At 49.1% G+C, this 24,135-nt stretch overlaps 1 protein-coding gene across 1 annotated transcript in view; it reads left to right on the top strand.

Annotated features, from left to right (window-relative positions):
• The window catches only part of MYLK3 (myosin light chain kinase 3), a 64,641-nt gene that overhangs the window by 31,975 nt on the left and 8,531 nt on the right, over positions 1 to 24,135 (top strand). Inside the window, 11 exon segments of the mRNA XM_061548605.1 lie at positions 12,954 to 13,044; positions 13,774 to 13,850; positions 13,852 to 14,324; positions 14,741 to 15,201; positions 15,737 to 15,843; positions 16,998 to 17,090; positions 17,699 to 17,808; positions 20,228 to 20,369; positions 21,658 to 21,728; positions 22,410 to 22,538; positions 22,825 to 22,977. Coding sequence (XP_061404589.1) covers positions 12,954 to 13,044; positions 13,774 to 13,850; positions 13,852 to 14,324; positions 14,741 to 15,201; positions 15,737 to 15,843; positions 16,998 to 17,090; positions 17,699 to 17,808; positions 20,228 to 20,369; positions 21,658 to 21,728; positions 22,410 to 22,538; positions 22,825 to 22,977 — 1,907 coding nt within the window.

The following is a 24,135-nucleotide window of genomic DNA, read 5'->3' as shown; positions in this document are numbered from 1 at the left end:
GATCGATGGCATGCACTTGACCTGGGTGATGTCCACGATTCCTGCCAATTACGTTCTGAGAATCAAACGAGATTCCTCGTGAGAGCATCACGATTACTACCCCCTGCTGGCAGACTAATGCAGGACGGTGCCGAACCACAGGGATGGCTGCGGCTGGGGGGCTCCCTTCCAAGCGTGAGGAAGAGATTTGAGGATATACCCTTTGAGATGTCAAGGCATTCAAAGCATCATGTCAACGCAAAGGTAAAATTGTAAAATTATCCTGGGGATCAGCAGTCTTGTGGCAATGTGGGGTGATCGGGCTGCGTGGAGCCTGGAACGCTATTCAGGCAGGAAGGCAGGGATCGTGATGCCAGTGGAATTGCCGTGGAAACGTATGTGCTGATGCCCGTGTAATGCTGTCAATGCCGATCCTGGTGTATACTGACCGGCTGATACCGGGGTCCACAACCGGGAACTTACCACACGTTCACTGCTAAGGAAGGTCAGCAAGCTTGATAAGAGCACGTGGTTGGTAGGCATGATGGCCGATGGGTGAGACTGGTTATGGAACGACAGGCAAAGGAGAGAACGTGCCCAAAACGACAAGCAGCACGGAGACAGAGCAATGAGTTCAGCTTACACAGTACGAGAGATGGTGATCGCATTGGGAGGCCTTCATCCAGCAGTGAAGTAATCAACGTCGATGATGTTCATATATCATGCAATTGCTTGATCATGATTTCCAAGTATGTGCCAATGGCACTGTGGAGATCAATTCACGAGCCATGGGGCCACGCATCACGGTGATGTTCTCTCCTAAACAAAAGCGACTCGTGAGGATGCGAAAGAAACCTTGAAGAGGCGCCACAGAAGTACAGCCGACAGAAGTGTCTCCAATACTCAACGGGACTCTCTCATCGCAAGCGGCTCCATTCGGTTTGCGAGCAAAATCTCGCAGCACCTGGAGCGAAACTTCGGACATCGTGCCGAGGCAACGCGCCGGACAACCTGGAACCACCCCGGAGAGCGACGCGGCTCAACCACGAAAACCTTCAAGCACAACGTGGGCAGCGTGGGCAGCGTGGGGCAGCGTGGGCAGCGTGGGCAGCGTGGGGCAGCGTGGGGCAGCGTGGGGCAGCGTGGGGCAGCGTGGGCAGCGTGGGCAGCGTGGGGCAGCGTGGGCAGCGTGGGCAGCGTGGGGCAGCGTGGGCAGCGTGGGGCAGCGTGGGGCAGCGTGGGCAGCGTGGGGCAGCGTGGGCAGCGTGGGCAGCACGGGGCAGCGTGGGCAGCGTGGGCAGCGTGGGCATCATGGGGCAGCGTGGGCAGCGTGGGCAGCGTGGGGCAGCGTGGGCAGCGTGGGGCAGCGTGGGGCAGCGTGGGCAGCGTGGGCAGCGTGGGGCAGCGTGGGCAGCGTGGGCAGCGTGGGGCAGCGTGGGGCAGCGTGGGCAGCGTGGGGCAGCGTGGGCAGCGTGGGCAGCGTGGGCAGCGTGGGGCAGCGTGGGCAGCGTGGGGCAGCGTGGGCAGCGTGGGGCAGCGTGGGGCAGCGTGGGCAGCGTGGGGCAGCGTGGGGCAGCGTGGGGGAGATTGGCAGAACAGACGCCATCCTGGTGAACCACATGGCCAAGGTGTTCGGCGTCAAGGGCCGGCCGGCAGTCTCAGCATCGTCCGCAAGTGTGAAACTTCACGCAGTAGAGAGGCCACATGATGGCTCTGTACCACTCGGTATAGAGCCTCGGTTTATGCAGAGCCATGATCTGAAATTCCCTGCCAACTGTGCTGTTGACTCCCCCTGCCCCCTGTCCAAGCCCAGGACCACGCATGCCCTTCCTCGTCGTTTTTGCCAGTAACTGATTTCATCATCTTAAAAAAAATAGTGATGAATATAAAACATCTCCTCCTCTCTCCCGTGATAAACTGTCTCGAGATGCAGCTACATTAAGATGCTTTATAAATGCACTTTGTAATCGTAGAGCTGAGCGAGATGAAGCTTAACCAACATGACCATTGAATGAGCGTATTACGTCGGTCTTGATCGAGTGGGTTGAGATAGTCGGTTACAAGAGGCCCTCACTCGCGCTGGCTGAGTTCTATCCCACTCGGATACATTTGGAAGTTTTCCCTACCTTTCTCTGCCCACATTTGCCCTGCGGCATGTATTTAAACTACGTACACTTAAAATGTCAGTACCAGAAAAACACTCCATTCTTTGTCTGTACATCAACAAATGTACAGTACTGTACGTTGTTTTGTCTCTCAATCTATAGCTTTTCACACCAACATTTGATCAAGCAGCATTTGTTTAAGTACGCAAACCGCGCAGGTCAAAAACCAGTCCAGAGTTGGCTTGCTTAAACAAACGCCGCTTTTACACATTCCTCTCAAAATCCAGTTGACTGATAGGCAAAAATATAAATAGTTTTACATTCATGGGGGAAGATAAAATGGAGTTCTGCTTATATTTTCCATTACCCATAATGCGCCATAGCAACGCAAGTTAGTTTGTGAATTCAAAAGTGAGCGGTTGCAGCTCGCTGACGTGAAGGTGACGCGCGATTGAGTCCTCTTTGGCAGCTACTTCTGTTTCCATATTTACAAGGAGACATGTGCTCGTGTAATGTCAGTGCTGCTAGGTGCTGATGTCGAGCGAAATTCCAAACTCTGTAAAACATGGACATGCAGAAGTTTTTCCTGTCGATGGGGTTTACCCATTAATCACAAACTTGAGTACATTGTCAAACCACGGCCTCCCAATATCTCAGTCGTGGGCGTTGTTTGACCATACTTCACCCTGCTGGTCAGTGCAAGCTAGTGAAGGGTAGAGGGCTTAGAACCAGTTTAGATATCGATCGCTGATGATGTTAGTCGCGGCCGACTGAATCGAATTCAGGTTGACGTGTTCGTAGCACTCTGCCCTGATAATCGCGCTCCCACTCCGCCGCCGCAAAAGTGATTCGAGTTCTAAATCGAGTGGGACGTGAGTCCTGCGCTGAGTTGAACAGCAACAACAACAACAACAAAGAGGTTGTGGTGCGGTTGTCGAGTGGCACAGACGTCGCCTGGGCCGTGACTCCACTTCACCTGCCTGGCACCACCACCACGGGCGGGGCAGGAATCCCGCCCCCCCGACTCTGCCGAGATGCGTGACGCAGCAGGGCGCAGGGGGGGCGGCAAAGCCCCTTGCCTCTCATTCATCATCGCCATCGGTGGTGGTGGTGGGGGGGGGGGGGATTGACCACCGTGCCCCCCCTTCCCCCAGTGAGGGGGGGGGGGGCAACGCGCGGGTCCAAGAGCTGCGGCGAGCGGCCCCGGAGCGCCACAAGGCGGGCGGCTCCCAGCGGGGCTCCGTGCGCTCGCCACAAGCCGCGCTCCGCCTCGACGAGACGACAGCTGCGCACGGATCGACACCCTCGTTCGTGCTCTTCGTGCCAAAGGTTTTGAATGAAAACCGCCGAAGCCTTTCCACCTGCGTCTTGGTTTTCCTTTTCCCACGCGCCAAATCAACGGCGAGGCCGTTTGCCTCTTGTTCAATTTAACTTGTCTCACCTCTCGTTGACACAAGTTAGGAGGCGATTTGTGAGTCGGTGCCCTCGCTCCTCCGGAACAGCGCAGGGCAGCGCGGGGGCAGCGCGGGGGCAGCATGGGGGAGGTCGGCAGAATCGACGCCACGCTGGTGAACCACATGGCCAAGGTGTTCGACGCCAACGCCTGTCGGCGTCAAGGGCCGGCCGGCGGTCTCGGCATCGTCCGCAAGCTGCCGGTGCTCTCCCGCAAGAGCTCCGTCGACAGCGTGAGCAGCGTGGACATCAAGCTGGACCTGCTCACGCTCAAGGTCGACGCATTGCTCGAGATGCAGCACAAGGTCTTCGAGAAGTTGGACGAGATGTCTCAGGAGATCACGGACCTGGGCAAGGACGTGGAGGCGATCAAGGTGAACCAGGAGGAGGTGGTCAGGGGCGGCGTGAGTCAGGTCAGGCGCAAGAGCGTCGACGCGGAAAGCCAGCGGAGGATCCAGGAGCTCTACGCGGAGATGAGCGGCATGATGACCTCCATGAAGCAGAGCAGCGAGAAGCAGGGCCGCAAGATCGAGGGACTCGAGAGGATGATGTCCGGCCTGCAGGGGGTCATCTCTTTTCTCGGAGAGACGTTCAAGAACTCGCGCCTCGTGGAGTTCGTTCTGAAGGGACGCGCGCCGTCTCGGCATGGGAGCGTGGCGGAAGGGGGCGAAGATGAAGACGGGATATCGAATTCCAGAGCCAAGCAAGATGTCAAGGTAGATGATGTGAGTGTGGGTCTAGGCAATGGCACGAAAACCAAACTCTATGGGTGGCGCTTCTCTCTCTACATATTCATTTTCCCGCATGAAAGTTTCTCTTTTGAGTACAGAGCAAAGGATAGAATTAACAATGATGCGTCGATGCATATACGGAATTCCCCCCCCCCCCCTCTCTCACAAATGACACATAACTCCCGTTGCATTTGTTCTCTAAAGAAGAATGTTATAATCTCAAGATATTCTCACGCGGTGGCTATTTTTAAAAGTGGGCGCTCGTGTGTCGTCGTGCGCTAATTCGTCGTCGCATTTTAATTTCGCTCTCATTCTCACGAAGCCTTACGTAACAAGGGGCTCGTTCGTCCGGCGGCATTAAACCTTCGGCGAGTGGCTATATGACTTATACAGAGGTATATTTCCCAAAGAAGCTCCATCAGACGTTCCAACTCGGTGTTGTGTAACAGCTCCCTAAGCACAACATTGTAACATATGCCATCCATCCATCAGCATTCCACGCTCGTGTTATGACACGCTATGCCGAGAAGGGCGGCCATGGACAGAGAGGTTGGCGCGGAGGGAGCCACAGAGGGGCACAATCGCGAAGCCGTGGGCAAGGACGATTTGGTTCCCACAAGGACACTCTGGTCCGTGCTGTGTGCTACAGGGCGTGAGTGCCGCACTGCCTATGTGCGAGCTTCATGTCCATTCTCGACATTTTCTGGAAGATGGAAAAGTTTTTTTTTAAAAGTACCATTGTGTTACCACAAAATTGGGAATAAATACAATTGAAAATATCGGTAAAATGTTAGTTTTTGTAATTAAGTAATGCCATGTTAGACAAAATGATGCCTCTTAAATGTAATTTATTTCGGAACAGGTGGAGCGTTGACAAAATGGTGATAGTGCACTGCGCTATGAACCAAGCGGTTTGATTCCCGGCCACGGCTAACATCAGTGGCAATACATATCAGAACCAGTCCTGGGCTTCCCACCATCAAACCCCACGCTGAGCTGCACGATGAAGAAGTATGGTCAAACAACGGCCACAGCTGACATGGCATGGAGAGGCCTTACTCCAGCAGTGGATGGACAAATGGTTGTAAAAAATCATTCTTAATTTTTGACCATTGGTCATGAACGATTAACACAATCACCTCCTTGTGGCCGTGAGGGCTGCAGTGTGGTATCTGAATGTACCAGCAAAAAGACTGTACTCATCATTTTATTTCTATCTTGAGATTCCTGATATTGGAAGTCTACATGTACTGTTATATGCAGTATATATCCTGATTATAGAAATCCACACCAGCACTGGAATTTATCAGACAAAGACAACACTTTTATTTTGTACTTTTATTATGTATTTTTACTTTTATTATAACCAGAAGTAACCCCATTCAGATCAAATTTTTTTTTAATTAATCTTCAGTTGTACCGATCACTGTTAACAATTCTGATCTTTCATTGTTTTACAATGTTTTCTTCAATTCTGTATCTATAAACTTTCACCATTTTTATTCTACCTCGTTCTGCCCACCACGTGGTCCCTCAGCAGGAGCCTATAACTTCTTTGCTATGGATGGGTGTTTATCCATCCGAGCACTATCCAATCTATTTATGACCATTGGCTGGTGCTTGGACTGGTAGCCACCATGCATAACGCGGTGTTATAGGCTGCTGCGCCTCCTCCTGCTGTGGAGCTACGTTGTGGGAAGCAGAAGGCAGAGCAACCAAACCCACTGTTGTACACTACTCTCCCACTGTCTATGCTCCCCCGCTTCCGCACACAACCGTACTGACCGGCGTAGCGAAGCACGGTCGTATAACCCCCACGACCCACGTGGCGTGCGAAGGGACTCATCCAGCAGTGGATTGGCAAGAGGGCTGTTACATGTACGCACGTACAATAGGTATAAATAAGTCTCCGTTGTAGTGCAATTGGCCGCTGATGCTAAATGGCACTCAGCTGTCGGTGAAACTCTCAACGGTGACTGCTTGGGTACTGACGTAACACGAAACTGTCGACAGACTTGGCCGAGAAGCTCGTGGCTTCTTGCGTGTCGTTACGATGCTCCCAATACTTTGTCAGGGGTGATGATGTGGTGTTGGGGCGGGGGTTCCACTGGCTAACCTTGAGCCTCAAGATGGGAGCATGCCACGGTGCAGTGATAGTCTAGTGGTCTGCATTGTTGACTCTGAGCCAGCACATTTCCTGGGTACAAGGATTTAAATCCCCACTGCTACCCAGTAATGCTGGAGGGCATTTCCAAAGTGCGTGCTGCCTCATGCAATGTAATCTTAGCAAGGCTGCTGGTTTATTGTGGCAAATCCATTGCTCAAATACTCGGCATTACAGTTATGCAGCTGTCGATGGATCATAAAAAAGTCCAATATCATGATTGAAGGTTGTCCTGGAAAAATAAAACTTGATAACTCACAAAATGTGTTTTTGATCTGGAGACCGGGAGATCGATGATCGATGTTCGGTCACGGCATTGACGGCATGCGTCGCGATTTATCTCTTAACAGAGTGGGCCACGTGAAGGCTGTCATATTCTACTCCAAAAAATTAAAATATAAAAATAAGAATGTAATAAAAAACGATAATATTGTGCAACTGTGGTCATCCAGAACAGACCATGCAACATATAACGACGCAATGTCCCATCCACAAATACAGCGGTACACTCAGCTACTTCTGGCGCGGTTATCTGGCTTTACCATCTGAATGTGACATTGTAGTTGTTGCACTGCATCTACATCAGCCGCCGTGTGAAAGAAGAAGACCCTCCAAATGGCATTGTCCAAAGAGCAGGATCTTGTTGGGGGTTGGTAGATTAAGTGGACAACAAAAGTTAATAATAATGTTCATTGTGTGGCCATCTGTGGCTAGATGAGCAAAAGTGGATTGTAAATTGTTCCAATGAAGTAAGCATGGGTCATCTTAGGAAATAATATTTAGTTTCATATAATGTTGTTATTCGTGCACATCGCATCTCAAAATCGCTGAAGAACCGCAGACAAGATGGAAGGCAGTCAAGTGGTGAGCTGGTGCTTCAAACTATTGCACAAGGTCTGTTGTCCTCTATATCGTCAAGCATTTTCAGGCAATTCATGATCGATGAATTATACATAATTGATGAATGCGTGATATATATTGAGAAAACCCTCATTTATGACCAAATTTGGCATTGCTTGCAGAAGAGGCTGCACACCTCCGTTGGATCTCACCTGGATGTAAAGCCAACGAATGGGATCATGAGCAGACATGAGCAGTCACGGCTGGACATTATAAACCAGCAGCATTCCACCTAGGGGGCCACACAACTGTGGCAGTGCAGTAAATACATCCATAATAGAGTTTTTTGGGGGGAGTTAGAGAGCGTAAATATAAATGTGTTGTGAAACCCGCCACCACCCGACAGCCAATCAGTAAGGGTTGTCACATAAACAAAACATGCCGATTCGTTACTAGTTCAGCACACCGGTGTGTTAGAGATTAAAATCTGCAACATTTACAAATCGAGTACGACGTTTCGCCAGTAATTACAACTAGCATCATCAGACGGACAGCCAAAGTTGTGGAGAAATCCTCCTGCTTCGGTCTTAATTAGAGGGATACATGTGATGTCGTCACTTGTAAGCTAATCAGCCAATACATGCTACGAGCGTTATACCATTGCGGTATTTAAACAAGTGCAACATTTATTCATTATTCTCCATTTATTTTTTTGTGGGCGCTCGACCATACAATACTGTACAGTACTTTGAATGGTACACGTTCGAGATGAGATAGAGTGATGAAATGGGTTTGTGTGCTAGCTGGATCGTTACATCTCAGAATCATGGGAGGCGGCCGGCAGCTTATGGAGGCTTTCATCTAGTGATGAATTGCCAAGACTTATAAAGATTTTGTTTTTTATCCTTAAGTAAACCACAGGACTCCCAGACTTGCCTACGGGATGGGCTGCACACAGCAAGAAAAATAGAATTGCCTGCCTTTGTTTTAAGGGCCACCGGCATGCGCATGTCCGTTGAGGGCCTGTCATGCGATGCGTTTGCCTGATACACTTTGATGCACTTGGACAGAAAATAGCCTGGCATCTGCCTCGTCTCATCAGCCCTGTCAGTGGACAATGGGCCGTTTGGAATCACTGTTGTTGTGCGCTTTCTTTTTTGGCCATGGCATTCAATGGCCGTTCTCAAATTTTGCCACGACGGTTTGCTTTCAACTCATGGAATAACGACGTTTATTTAACACGTAGGCTTTCGCTGATGTAATGCATTGACATGTTCTGCTCACGCGACAACTTAACTATTTAGCTGGTGGGTGTACAACACATTTAGATTTACGCGTTCTAACCCAAAAACTTTATCATGAAAATGTTGATGGTTAGGATCGATTGTTTGTTTTCTTTATAAATGGCTCTGCGTGAGCATAAGTGGCTCGTGATTGGAAATAGGTTGCGAGTTCAAAGCCTTGTTGGTGGTTGACTCATCGTCTTTCTGGGGTCGATAAGTCAAGAGTGGTTGTCCTGCAGAGAGTCTCGTCCCTGCTATAGGAAGGTCTAATTAAATTAAATTTACACCACTGGCTCAGGGATGTAATGGAGATAGGTACCGCCTCACTGCCGAGCAGGCAATTACGTTTACAATGATAATGATTAAAGCACATTACCCGAGAAAGCCTGCTCCAGGCCTCAGGGATCTATTTATATTTTCAAGAGGTGTCCTGTTGTTTGACATTTGTTCAATTATTCGTGCTATCAGTTCATGTGTCAGGGTTGACAGGCTCTAAGGGCAGTGTTTGTTATACAATCCTTTGGGTAAACCCATTGTGGTGTGAAATTCCATAATAATGAGTGACATAAGAGCGGGCAGCCCAGAGCTTCGTGTATTCACGAGCCCATCCAGGGAGTTTCCGGACCAAAGATGGAGTGTCCACCCAATTTAGCAGGCTCCGCACTGAGGTTTCCACTTGGCAAATGGACCACAAACGCCACTCCATAAAGTGTTATAGCGAGGATCTTCCCGGATGCAATTAAGCACAATAGCGCAGCAGGGCCGCTGCTGTTTTCCATCACTGGTGACCACCGTGCACTCCATCAGCTGTCAAGGGGCAGATGGGGCTGTGACACATGGGGCTCTGCGTCGTCAGCCAACTTTTACTGTCGCTTCCTTCCCACAGTAAAGTCGGTGCCCATTTGGACCTCATCATGCAGTAATAATGATGATGATGGTGTGTTTTTGCCAGTAGGGGGTGGGGGCGATGATTACTGTGTGCAATCCCAATTGAGCAATTAGTAGGTGTTTTTTTTTTACTTGATAAATGGGCGTATTGGCCGTACACCGGTACAGCATAACATACCAGTCCATATAAAACAGTCTAAAATCTCAATTTGAATCTGCAAATCTGTTTATCGGTCTTTAATTGACCCTGTCCCCAGGTTTGACGCGATTCGAAAGTTAATTCAGTCTGCTGAGGTCAATATTGACCGTTGATTTGGGTTTGTTGAATCGAAGAACCGTCCGATCAAGTCTAGCGCACGAGGAGTCAAATCTGCCTTTGTAACACGAAGCAGCCAATGGTCATCAGGCTGTGTGCTGCTTTACAGCAACAGGCTGTGAAGCTTCGTGTTTAGCCACTCCTAACATTCGTCTTCCGACTGCTTCGACATCACGAGAACTGATTTGACGCACTCCACAAGATTTTCTGACCGGGGTTTGTGATTCGCGGGAAAATAAAGAATGATTGATAACATTTCCTTTTTATATATACCGCGTATCACCGGTGTAACTTCAATACATTCAAACGTATGCCATGACGCCGGGACACAAATGGCTCAATTAATCTCGACTGATGTCAAAAAATCTTAAACGCCTACTGCGAAGCAGGCGGTGTGTGTGCTTCATGGCGAATACGCCCATGGTTATAACCAGGGCCGCCTGCCAGATTCGAACCGAGAGCCTCGGCAACAAGTGGCGAACACGTTACCGCTGAGCCATATCACCGCGCCAAGTAAATTCTTACGCCACCCCCTCCTCTCCCGGCGATTGGATAAATGATCACAATTCAGCATAGCGGTTAGATTCAAGGATGAACTAATTTGTGTCTGATTGTTATCGTCTTGTTTGTATTGATTATAATTCACGATTCATCATTTGTACAGTCTTAGTTTTAATCTTGATTTGAAGTTTTCCCAAAGTAGCCTAAATGTAGCAGCACATGAAATACGTTGTACATGACAGTATATAATAATTATAATAATTACAGACCCGTTGTCAATCCACGACTGGATGAAAGGACTAACCGTGCCGTGTAGGTCGTGAGGGTTATTTGACCATACTTCACCATGCTGCACGGTGTGGGGTGACGCGTGGTGGGGGTAGGGGAGGAGGAGCGAAGGCAGGACCGGTCTATAGATGACTCGCCACTGATGTTAGCTGTGGCCATGGATCGCGCGCTCACCAATGGGCACCACCACGGGCCCAAATTACAAATACTGAAATCGCTCCTCTATTCTACGACTCGGGGACCTCGTGCAGTGCCTCGAGTGGCCGTGGGGATTCGCGTCGACGAATCGGTGGTAACACGATTTTTTTGTTCCTGGGTAGTAAGTGTTCTTTTCGAATTTCTTATGCCTCAAAAGTATAGAAAATGTCTATTATTCCCCACAAACTTTGCTTTTGTGACCAGGACTTTACGTGAAGCAATGACACAAATGCACACCGCGTTTTCTCATTGAAAATAAGTAAATTTCTAAATATCACTGTCCTGGTCAGTTATAATCCATTCTAAATACGCGAAATTTGATACGCGGATACTTGCGCCGTGAGCTTACGCATCTATTTTAATCGATGAATCAATGCGTCGTTACTCACCGAATCGGGGGCCCCCTCCAAACTTGGTCAGGAAGAAGCTGAACGAGAGTTGTGGAGGGGGGGGGGGTGACACACGTCAGCTTTTGTTGTCCCAATTTGTAGCCCCAAGCCCGGCTTGCGTGGCCGTCACGCCACCCTCCCCACCCACCCCGTGCACAGCTCTGCTTTAAAAAAAAATCCCTCGATATGCTCCCGAGAAGGAGCCAGTTGAACCGTGAGACACGTACAAATCATGCCAAGGGGAAGGGACCACCAGAGTGACAATTAAATAATAAGATACAAAAGCCAAGGGCGCGGCCCTGTAATTGCTTGCTCATGCCACTGCTGGTAGAAGGAGCTCAACTCAGGAGAGCTCCTGGGAGCTTCCTTCAGACGCAGCTACATTGGCCTGCACTGCCACGCAGGCGAGACTTGTTGTAAAACGTGAGAGTGCCCAAACTCTACCCCACCACACGTGACCTGCCGATTGATTGACTGTGGTGCAGCCGTTCATGTTGCTCGGGTGGATGGACAGAGGCAGTAGGAATTTCAGAAACCCCGGGCGAACAAATACAAAGTATGAAGATGTTTATGTGATTATATAAAACGTATTCTACTTGTGAGCATGACCAGCAGTGGCCGTTAAAGAGCAATAAGGCCACTTTGTAAAACGGTGCCTGCATCGTAGGCGATCATCTGGCAGTGGATTTATATCACCATGGCTAACGGCGATATAAATTACTCAACTTCTATTTGAAACAAATATAGAATAAGCCGAGTTATTTATCAGGCGTATTGTCGACGCGGTGACTGTGTCAAGGAACAACAGGTAGACTTCCAGGTGGAAGGTCGCGGATATCGCGTAACCATCCTGTCACCTGCCGCAGATTGACAGGCGAGCACTGAGCTTTATATAGAACCGAGGCCACCTTCCTTTGCATGTGCGCACACGCACTGCCATTATGTTGTGGCGTGGGCTGTAGCAGTGCAATATATCAGCCACGTTAGCTCAAGCCTTCCGTAGGTCACGTGACGTGTGTGTGGCCACCCCGTAGGTCACGTGACTTGTGTGCGGGCACCGCTCTGCCGCTGCTGCCCGCCCGTGAACCGGACACTCCGCCTCCCTTCTCTCTCCCCCCCCCTCTCTTTCTTCCCGTCTCATCGTCACCCTGTCAGCCCCGACGTCTTGGTCCGCCCATTCATTGTCCCCTTCCTGCCCGGTGCGCTCCATTCTCTCCTCCTGCTGCTCATCTTGAGCTATGCCCTCCTCTTTGTCTGTCTTTCTGCGGGAGAGAATTGACCAGGCTCAACAATACTTAGGCTTCCGAGATTCGAGGAGATCAGGTACTTTTAGGGGGGATGCATTGTCGGCAAAAGGAGGCTTGAGGAGAAGAGGGTATCATGGGGGAAATAGGAATTCTGTACTGAGTGAGGCATGAGCAAGCACATTGATGTGGTCAGTCATAGGAGGTGTCTACAAATCCACTTTCTAATTATAAAAAATACGTTTCAGTGTTGTATGTGTCATTTTTATATTTTCTGTAAATGCTCAGACCTAATCTCTTAATTATTAAAAATAATATTTTAATCACACGATGCTTTTTAAATCACATATTATTTTATACGATTCCTTCAGCTTCAGTATTACACAATTTCCTGAGCATTTTCAATATTTATATGTGGTACGTAAGAATTATGAAGACACGTTACCCACAATGCTACACAGCAATGCATAGTGAGTGGCTTTAAAAATATTTATAGGTTGAACAAAAATCATAATGACATTTTTAAAAATATTAATATTTCCTTTGTGTGTATAAATGTACTCGTATCTCACCAGGTGAAAGGTCACAAGGATAAGCATTTTAAGACACCGATTGGACTGGCGGAAATAAAACCTTGCCACAAGAAAAAGCACCATGATAAGACTGGTAAGTACACAGAGCTGCTTGCTGATAATTATTAGTGGGGAAGGCAAAGCTTGCATGACTCACATTGAATTTAACAAGAATGTTATTCACAGACAATATTCCTATTAAAAATAGATTTGTTTAATTAGGCCACATAATGACCTCACCCAAACATATGTCGTGAGACCCACAGCGTAACTTCCATTCATGATTTGGTGGTTAGTCACCTCCTACCATGATTAATGTTCCACATGATCTTCACCCATTGATAGCTCTATAAAATGTTCTATCAGACTGACTGTGTTGTCTCATCCTGTATTCAACCACCACACTGCAGATCTAAACACTTCCCTTTCTGTTTCTTCCCTTGCACTGCTCCGCTTTGAAATTCCCTCCCCACGTCTCTTTTCCCAAGCTCTTACAACCTTGCTCAATTCAAGAACTCTAGTAACTGCTATCTAGTACGCACTCAAATAGTGATGTTTGTTGCTGGTCGCTTGATAAAACTGAACAAACAAATTAAGAAATGGCACGAAAACAAAGACACAAACAATACAAAAGTTATGACTGATAAATTCGTTCATTAACTCTCCACATCCCAGACCACAATCCCAACTTCTCACATAAGGCAGGAAACCTACAGAGGAGCGGCGGTGGAGTGGCCAAAATAGTTACGACTAAATTAAACCGATCGGGCAAACGTCCAAAACGTGAAATGATCCGATTTGTGTCGTCGGCGCGACCGTGCAGATCCCGATGACTCCGAGTCGGACAAATCGGACGACGCGATCGAGCAGCTGAACAAGGAGAACTCGCGCAAGTCGCGGGCAGTCGATGGGCGCGGCCGGCGGCGACGGTGCCGCCGCCGGGCTCGGCCAGAGCCGCAGCTGGTCGGTGCGAGCCGCCGTGGAGCGAGTGCAGTCCAAGGTGACGCCGGGCAACACGCCGCTGGCCAGGCCCGGCGCCCGCAAAACCAAGAGGGACGTGAGCGGCGTGAACGGCGACGACGGCGACGACGACGACGAGGAGGGCTCGGTGACGGAGAAGGAGACGGACGAGGAGTCGCCCGCGGCGGGGGACAGCGACCCGCAGAGCGAAGGGGCGATCGCGACGGGCCCCGCCGCCGTCAATGGGCGACCGACGGACGACGAGGCCCGCGTGGACATTGCGAGAGTTAGGAAATGCTCGCTCGTGGCAGAGAAAGCTGTCGCCGCCGCCGCCGCTGCCACCACTGCTGTCACCGCTGCTGCCGTAGAGCCGCCTCCTGTTCTGCCGAGTCCTTGTAAAGACTTCTCGGCAAAGTGAGATGCGCGCCGGGTGATGTTCCCCGGCAACCAGCCCTCCCGTGTCCCCAACCACCGTTACAAGAACAAATCACGAAAATCGTCAAGTCGCCCAGACCCGTTACGGTCTTGTGGCGCTGTCGCATTGAGATGCTTTATACATTTACATTGTGTGCTCTTTTGTTGCAGAGCTTGTGCTGAACCAATACAAATAGTTCAACAAAAACACATAATGCCTTGTTGGCCATGGTACACAAGCACATATAGCAAAAATTGGCCCTTCCTTGTATGGCAGTGTCATTGACGAATGTGTTGAGGTTTTTCTTGCAATCAATTGCCTGTTTGCTGTGATATCAAAAGCAGTCGGGGCTTGCGCTCAATAATCTCTCCGTGTGTTTTACCCCGTGTCTCAACAACCCCGCCCCATTTGAAAGGTCGCAGGACAAAGGCCTATCGAGCTGCACGAATTCCCAGGGTGCGGAAGGCGGAAAGGACAAGAGGGAGGCAGACACCAAGAAGAGGGCGACCGAGGGGAAAGGTCCCAAAGAGGACAGCAAGAAGAGCAAAGTCGACGAGGGGAACGATGCGAAGGTTGCACCCGTTGTTACCCAGACAAAGGAGCTGAAGATAAAGAGCAAAGCCTCTCCGGGCGACGCCCCGAGCAAAATACCGAGCGAGGCTCAGAAGAAGTCACCGAGCAAGGCAACGTTGGGCGACGGGCCGAGCTTGCCTACGGGCGGCGCTCCGAGCAAGGGGCCGAGCGATGGCCAGAGCAAGCCGACGGGCAAGGGACTGAGTGCGACTGAGAGCAAGGACTCGAGTGAGACTCAAGTGGGCACGGTGCAGGCCGAGTCTGAAGAAACGCCGAACTCAGAGGCTTCCGACGACGTTTTAGGTTTGTAGTCCGTGACCGCTCGCGGCCCGCGGGCAGCGACGGGGTTTTTTGGTTTAGTCGCATGGAGGTGGCGCGCACGCGATGCCATCGCTCGAGCCGATAAGTCGTGATGCCCACCGCGAGCACTCGAGCAACGGTAGAAGTAAAGTGTGTCAACTCTGGACTATCCCACTCGTCATGTGTGGCAATGATATTGTAAGCAGGTGATCAAGTGCCATTTACTATGCAACACGCATGCACTTATTGTTGCTGTTTCGTCGAGACCGGTGGTGTAGCATGGTTGGCATGGCACCACCCCCCCCCCCCCGCTCTCCCGAGCTCTCCCGTAGGTTGACTTAGCCTCAAATGAGTACCTGGTGCAATGTGTAAATATCACCACTCATGAGACAAAGGCGGTCATGCTGACCACAACACCCCCTCGTGTACCACGCCGGCCTTCATAGGCGCTCGCCAACAACACTTTGCATGAACACGATCTGTCGAAGGCTACGTGGGGGATCTTTGCGGATGTTTTTTGTGTGTGTGTGCGATTTAGATGACTGCCCTCCACCTCCGGCTCCGTTTGAACACCGCATGGTGGTGCCACAGAGCGAAGCGGTCAGCACCTCCTACTCCATCAAGCAGAAGGACGTGCTAGGAGGGTGAGTGTGCGCACACCTCGCAGTTCTGGGGAACAGGGAGTGACGACGAATCGTCGTGCGCACGCCCCGCGTTCTGTAAACGCTCTCCAGCTGAGCGCACGTCCTCGGAAGTTTTTACTTATAGCGACGATAACGTCACCTTACTGAGCCACGCAGTGAGGTGACGTCACACTGCGCGTGCCAGTGTGACGTCATCGCTCCGGCCCACAAGGCTTCTTGATTGTCGCTTGTTGTCCTCGCCAAGTTGTAGGCAACACCTCACCGACACTTTGTACCCTCCGACAGCTGTGACACTTCACGTTTAATTTGTTATCACTCATAATAAAGGTTTTTGGGTTCGATCGCTATTATGGATAAATGTGTTGTTAATGTAAACGACACATGTACGCGTTAACGACACATTTATACGTTAACGACACGTTTATACTTATGCGATCTAAACCAAAAACCTTTTATCATGAGGTTATCACTCCTGCAATGAGATGATAACTGAGTTGTGCCGATGCACGCAGTCACTTTATTTTTCTGTCCAATTCAACATCAAATGATCCGACTTAAAGCGCACGAGGCAAGTGTGCAATCTGCCGTGATGGAAATGTCACGCAAGTTGTTTCCACGGATATCTCAAGTTCAAGTTCATGTATTAGGTACATAGCCCTGTGAGCCATTCGGCTCTTGAATCGGGTGCAACCGCAACAAACAAAAAACAAAAACATGAACAAAAAAACATCTTAAAGTGAATATGTGACTGAGTGCAAACAGAAAATCTAAGAAAAGACAGTAAAATATTGCAGAGAAAAGCACCGTACACTAAAATGAGAAGTCAAACAACAACAACCACAAGACAACTTAGATTAAGGCCATCAGTCTAACTCTGTACTACAACAAACAAACATGGCCAAACCAAAAAAACGTATCTCAAATCACCAAAATAAAGCCATAAAAACAATAAAACAGTGGTCATAGGAACTGTGACCGAATTTTCACAATTGGTACTGCCAATTGGTACTGCCAAAACAGCTTCGAAATGAACTCTTGGAAGTGCTTGCACAAAGGATAGTAACATCTCATCCTGTGTTCTTGGAATCATTCTTCGTATTTCATGTAAACGAAGTGTCGCAATGAAAGCACACGCGTTCGCCTGTTGTCGCAGAGGGACGGTTTGGACGGGTCCACAAGTGTGTTGAAAGAACGTCTGGAATGACGCTGGCTGCCAAGGTCATCAAGGCCAAAGGAGTGAAGGAAAAGGTGAGTGGCACAGTGCGATTCGTGCCGGATACGACCGCACTGGCGATCGTGATTTGTAACTTTCATCCTTGCCCACGTATCCTCGTTCAACTTTCACGTGCCATTTTAGTGTGGGACTGTGTGTTGTTGTCTTGGTGTGGTCTGGGACTGTTTTTACTGTTGTTTTGCTGCCTTGCCCAAGCTTGGAAATTGATGTACTCAAGCAATTGGAACTTATATACGTTATTTATTTGTACTCTTAGTTTTTTCGGTAAAGTCACGTAGGTAAAAAATGAAATTAAAATTAATAAAAATAAAATAATAAAAATCACGACGTTTCGGAGGCAACACAAGTCTCCATCATCAGATGGGACCGTCACAGCTAGATCTGCTGTATCAAACAGACAACGGTGGCCGGGCGTGGTGCTGGCCGCTCGTTTGCTGTCCCGACCTTTATAGGTGCTCGCTAATAGCACTTGCCCCAAAATCCTGTTAAGGCTATACGGGGCATATTTGTTTTGTTTTTGTTTGTGGGCACCTATTAGTTGCTAGTTTACAGCACTTGCCCCATAAGTTTGTGCGGGCTACATGGGGGATCTTTGCCTGTATGTGTGTGTGCGTGCGAGCAGGACGAAGTGAACAACGAAATCAGCATCATGAACCAGCTGAAGCACAACAACCTCCTGCAGCTGTACGACGCGTTCGAGTCCAAGAATGACTTCGTCCTCATTATGGAATAGTGAGTGGCTCGTAGACGCACGCACACACGCACGCGCACACACACGGGGTGGCCCGTGGGCACCGAGGCATTTCCCTTCATTTTGACACCCGGCCCAAGGTGCCATCTTCCCACCCCCACTGTTGCGGCCCCAACAAAGATCTTAAACCACCAACTGCTTGGTGGTGCCTTGGGGCAGCTGCCCCGTCTGCCCCATCCTGGCCCGTGCCACCCCACTCACGCCAGAGGGGTGGGGTGTTTGATGAATGCCGTTTATCATATTTGTGATGAGTAGGTAAGCATCGTACTCAGATTTTAAATGCTGTGGCTTGGCTCTCCAACACACCGGTGTGCTGTACTAGTAACGAATTGGCATGTTCTGTTTACAGGACAAACCTTACTAATTGGCTGTGGTGATGGGTTTAACGACACATTTCTATATTTACGCGATCTAACCCAAAATAACTGTATAATGGATGATATTGGTCGCGAAAGCCTCCTGCGTGTTAAACTTTTAATGTTTTTGTTTATGGCCCAAGCGGGCCCCGAATGGCCGAGCCTCCCCTGGCCGCACACATTCACAGCACACGAAGCCACCCTTCGATTTGTCACGCGTGTGACATGGTTAGACGTAGGGCCCACATCTGGCTCTTTTACAACGCCGAGTGAAATACAACGCCTATTAATTTCATGACAGTTTAAAAACAAACTCCGTTTTGGAGTCGTAAAGATGGAATATATAAGGTTTCTCTTTAACTATACGTGCGCTATATGGCCTGCCTCTTCACATCTGCAGCCCATGCTCACCGCCTTCACCAGCCTCCATTGACCAGCGTGATTTAGTTTGGTTAAATGACCCCCATGACCCCGTACTGCGTGGGGAGGCCCTCATCCAGCATCGGATTGACAAAAGGGCTGTGTATCACTGCGCAGCCACGCAGTTCGTATACGCACACTTCGCGATGAACCTGGCCACCCGAGTTCGATTCCCAGCCGCAGGCAACGTCTCTGGTGAAGGATATACCAATAGCCGCCATTCGCCACTAAGTGACGGCGACGTCACCACGGCGCCTGTGCCAGGCCAGGTGCACTTTGAGGCCACGTGACGCGTCGAAGGCTCGCTGACAGGAGGAGATCCACAGGCAGACCCAGGTGCCAAAGTTTGGCTGACTGAGATGACTGATAGATGCACCAACTGTACCCCCTACGGTGCCAACTTGCTGCGTCTTAGCCACCTGGCGCTCCGCTCATTGTTGTGAGCGTCGCTCCTCTGCCCTCAGTTGTTGTTGGAGGGCGACTGCCTCCAAATGCCCAGTAGCGTCCTTCACGAGTCCCTTCCACAGAGGCCGATCTTGACACCGCTGGCACCGGATTTATACACCCACACTGACCAACGTGGTGAAGTGTGGTTAAACAACGCCCATTGCTGACACGGTGTGGGAAGGTCTTCATACTGCAATGAGTTGACAAACGGCTGTAAATTATTATTTATGCACGGTGTATGCCAAGTTAAAATTAGAACATCACTTCCTGGAATCGTTTTATTGCTGAGACACCGAATCCAATAGAGGCAGCAAAAACCAGATGATGCCATAAGGGAAATCTAAATTGCTTAACTACTACCAAAAACACATTCAGCCCAAAGTGTTTCTGTCAGATATATTTTAAGCTGCTCTCTACACTTAATGTTAAATAATCTCATGTTCGCTCTAAAACGTGTGTGCATATGTCATACGCACTTGGATTTGAGTCTGTTCACCTTGAAGAATTCTTAAAATGACATTTCTATGCTGTCTCAAATGATTGTTTTCTCAATTTCTCTGTCTCTACACGACGAAGAATATCCACTGCTCGAAATATCACCTGCGGGAGTGTTATTGACGAACGTGTTGCATTTCTGTTGATTGTGCTTGTGCACCACTGCCAAAGCACCATCACGCATATTTGTTGCAATGGATTTAGATAGGTTAATATCGGTGTAGGGAAATTCACACTGAATAACTCAAACTGCTTCTTGTGTGCACGGCAAACTCGCCAATGGTGCCTTGAGGAAAGACAATCTGAGAGAGGCAAAAAATTAACCCGTAAAAACTAAGTTTTTCACTATAAATCCTTTATATGCGTGGCGGCTAGAGTCCTCTCGTCCTCTGGCTTGAGATGGCTGCCACCTATGGGCCAGATGATTGCCTGCCACCATTAAGCAATTGGTAATTAAATATTATTTATTTTTCCTAAAGAGTGTAAAATTTTGGGGAAAAAATTTCACGAAAATAAATTGTCACGCACAATGAGTCTGTGTGCAAAATGCCAGCTCGACTGGATCACGGGAAGTGGGTTAAAAAACGACCGAAAGATTTGCACGGTCGTAAGCGCGCAAGCAAGCAAGTGAACTTAATATAAAGGATTTAAAAACGGTCCACGCTTGGTCGACTCTCCGCAGCATACACGGCGGGGAGCTGTTTGACCGCATTGTGAGCGAGGACTACAATCTCACCGAGCTGGACGCCATTATCTTCATCCGGCAGATCTGCGAAGGGATCCACTACATGCACCAGCAGTACATCTTGCACCTGGATCTCAAGGTGCGTCGCCTGCACCTCCCACACCGCACTTGGGACTCACCGCTGCAGCCAATCCCACGGCAGTTCGTGGCCCATACACTCGAGTTTGGTCACAGTTCGCATGGTTCAATCAATTAATACATTTGTATATTACGTGCCAATATCGCCCTCAATAAAGTAGGCATCAGTGCACATTACAACGGTCCGCTCCTTGGCTGGTGCCCAGCCAACTCTGGGTATGGTGGGTGACTGGACACCCCCAACATTTTTCGGTAATAGACACCCTGCAAAAATACCACGACACAAAACCCTGGCATTTCTGACAAGGTGACAGAAATTTTGGTTATGCTGCTTATGGAATCTTTAAATACACACAAGTGCACGAACAGTAGGCTCAGTGCTGAGTCGTGGATCCTCTTTGTCATCTCCAAAAGGACCAATCATGATGACGATGCCTCCATATTACAAATGGTGGCCATACTCCCTGGTCATGGGTGTGATATTAAACTGCATCCACTGATGGTGCTACCCAAAAGAAACACCGGTGAGGAAGGGGAAGGGAAGCCACCTTAACTCTCCCTCGCTTGCTAGGGCTCAGCAACTCTGGTGCAGGGTGTGACATTGCATGGCTAATAGTGGGTAGCAGAATGAAATGTGATGCAGAGAGCTTGAACCATAGACATGAACCTGCCCTTGGCAAAATTCCAAAGTTGAGCCAGGGCAGTGTTGGCGTTATGGCTCTTGTCTATGATTGTGCGCATCCTTTGCAGGGCCAAGTCAATGCCCTGCTGCTTGTATCATTGGCTGTAGAACATCAAGAGAGCTGGTAACTCCTAAACCTCCGAGGGATTTTGTGCTTAGCGGCAGTACAGATTGGATTTTTAGCTTAGGCTTTTCAGAAAGTGTTGCTGACATTACGTATTGTATCAGGGATGTTGCCGCGGTGTAATGTTCAGCGGCACAATGGACTTGCAATGCAGAGGTCGTCGGTTCAGTCTCCCAGCGTGCCAGCTGAAACAATGGGAAAGATTCATCCAACTCCTCTGTGCATCCACGACCATCGATCGATAGATCATGTGTCACGTGGTAGAGTGTGGGCACTCACACCTCTTACAAATGTCTGGCCAGTGTGGGGAAGTCGGCACAAATCCCCTCTTAGATGGGTTCCGAGAGCTCCCGCGATTTGGAGGCCCTTCTGCCAGCGATGGTTTGAGCGAGAAATTGCAGGGCTTCACCTTCTTATAGTTCCAGCATGTTTGAGTGACCCTTTGTTTGTCTTCTCTCCTCTCATTGCTGTTCTATCATTCAGCCAGAAAACATCCTCTGCGTCAACCGGAAAGGAAACCAGATCAAGATCATTGACTTTGGCCTGGCCAGGAGGTGTGTCTGCAACTCAGTCTGCCCGACGTATATCAGCGTGCGACGCTAAGTTAAATATAATTAAACGCAGCCTGATGAACATCGCGTGCAAAATATTTCTGTGTACATTATTTTGATATGTAAGTGTTTCCCCTTTTTACACGAGTTCTTTTTCTTGTAGAACCGTTAACAAAAACAGTCGCGGTATCATTGTTATTGTCTGTAAAGAATCCCGCATACTGAGCTGAGGTGTCATCAGGCTGAACTGCTGTAAGAACTACATGGAATTAAGTGAAGGCCTTGTTGACGATCTGCTGCTGGATGACGACCTCCCCATACCATCTAGGCCATGGTGGCTATTTGCCCACACTTGGTCAGTGCGGGTCGGTGAAGGCAAAGGAGTGCAGACGTTCAGACGTTTGTAACATGGTGCAGTACAACATAGTGCAGTACAACATAGTGCAGTACAACAACGGATGTGTGCTTCACTTTGCTCTGCTCACAATGGAGCCTAGCAGCAACCTATAACACCTGTTTTGTGTGTGTAAGTTGTAAATCTGAGTAGTATCCAGGCTCCATCCTGCTTAGCTTCTGATATTTGATGAGGCCGGACGCATTCCCAGGTGATTTAGTCATTAGGAAAATGCAATAACGATACTATTGTTATTTACCAAGAAAAAAAAACCCTGCTGTGTGCTACAGGTACAAGCCGAGGGAGAAGCTGAAGGTGCACTTTGGAACCCCGGAGTTCTTGGCGCCGGAGGTGGTGAACTACGACTACGTCTCGTTCCCTACCGACATGTGGTCTCTGGGAGTCATCGCCTACATGCTGTGAGTCGTGTTGCCTCTCCCCCACGGCATCCGTGACCCCACGCGGAGCCCCAGCCAATTGCATCTGGGACTTGGGGCGCCACGCTGATGAATTTGCGCTTGGTAAATGATTGATAATTCAGACTTCGATGCCAGAAGGTCGGTTTAGAGGCAGTGTGCAACGTAAATATTGCGGCGAGATTGTAACGAGTACGGGATTGCGCCGAGAGGGGGAGGAGGAGGCGGAGGCTTTGTGCTCGGTGACTCGTTAACTGGCAGCGCCACCTTCTTTGTGTTGTCCCCCCAGGCTAAGCGGGCTGTCCCCCTTCATGGGCGAGGACGACAACGAGACCCTGACCAACATCGTGAACGTCAACTGGGACTTTGACGACGAAGCCTTTGAGAACGTGTCGGAAGAAGCCAAAGATTTCATCTCTCGGCTACTCATCAAGGAAAAGAGGTATTGCACCAGCTTCACACCTTGTGAACTTTCTTCCTTTTGTTTGATTGAATATTTTTTATGGATTACATTTTTTTTTGCTCGGGTCAATATGTCAATTATTCGTGTCACTTCAATGGTGACAGTTTTTGACTTCCTCTTGATTGCACTTCATTTTGCGCTTGAAATTTACTTTGCTCAGTCGGTGTCAGCCGCTGAGGTCGTGACAGGTTTCCTTTTTCATTCCTGTTGCTCTATGCCCCCCGTAGCGTTCGTGTTCTGCTGTAATGTACACCGATGCACTACTTTATTGAGGCCGCTGTTGGCACGCAAGACAAAGATGCATTGATTGACAAGGGGCACACTGTATTTTTAGAACACGAGCAAACAATGGCCATAAATACAGCTTCTTTTTCAAAGTTTAATCGAATTCACCACCCTTCCCACTGCTGTATGCCTCCATCCTACCGCTGTATGAGTCCTCCTGATGCCATGTCAGTCCTGGGGATTGTTTGACCAAACTTTACCACATTTGTCTGTATGGGTTGGTGAAGGGGCATGGTCCAAGGATCGGTTCAAATATCCCGTCGCTGATTTGAGCCAGGATTACGAAATTATTGCAGGTCGCAAGGATCATTGGGTAGTGCACTAACCACTCGCCAGAGGTTGAACAACCATTTCTAAAATATACTATTCAAAAAAATGTCCCGCACCTCCGATGAGCAAGGGTGGCTATGCACGGTGCGAAAAAGGTTAAACATAAATGCAGCCATAATCAGTTATTTACACAGGGTAACATCAGTTGTTTGGCCTTATCAAGTTGTCAGTCATGGGGAGAATCAGGGGGCATTGGCCCTTGTAGAAAGCAGTACCCCCCCCCCCCCCCCCACTGAAAATCTAAATTGTGACGGAGTGAAAGTGCTTCCAGTGTTTGCCATCGCCTTGCTCATGTTCAGTGCCCACTGCTCTAGATCTGAAATAAAAAAAGAACACTTCACAAACGTAATTGTTTAATATCAATTGGACAGACATGTGGGTCATAGTTTTGAAAGACTAGATACACATGTAGTGGTCTATGCTGAGCTGTGCGCAATCACTGGAGAAGGGACCCATTTGAATCAGACCCCAAAAAACTAAATCCATGTTCCTGCCATGCCCCCAAGAGAAAGCCAGGGACGG

The sequence above is a fragment of the Lethenteron reissneri genome, chromosome 9 (assembly GCF_015708825.2).
Source record: "Lethenteron reissneri isolate LAM-NWPU_2019-01 chromosome 9, ASM1570882v1, whole genome shotgun sequence".
NCBI classification, from domain to species: domain Eukaryota; kingdom Metazoa; phylum Chordata; class Hyperoartia; order Petromyzontiformes; family Petromyzontidae; genus Lethenteron; species Lethenteron reissneri.
This window is presented reverse-complemented; position numbering and strand designations above follow the sequence as displayed.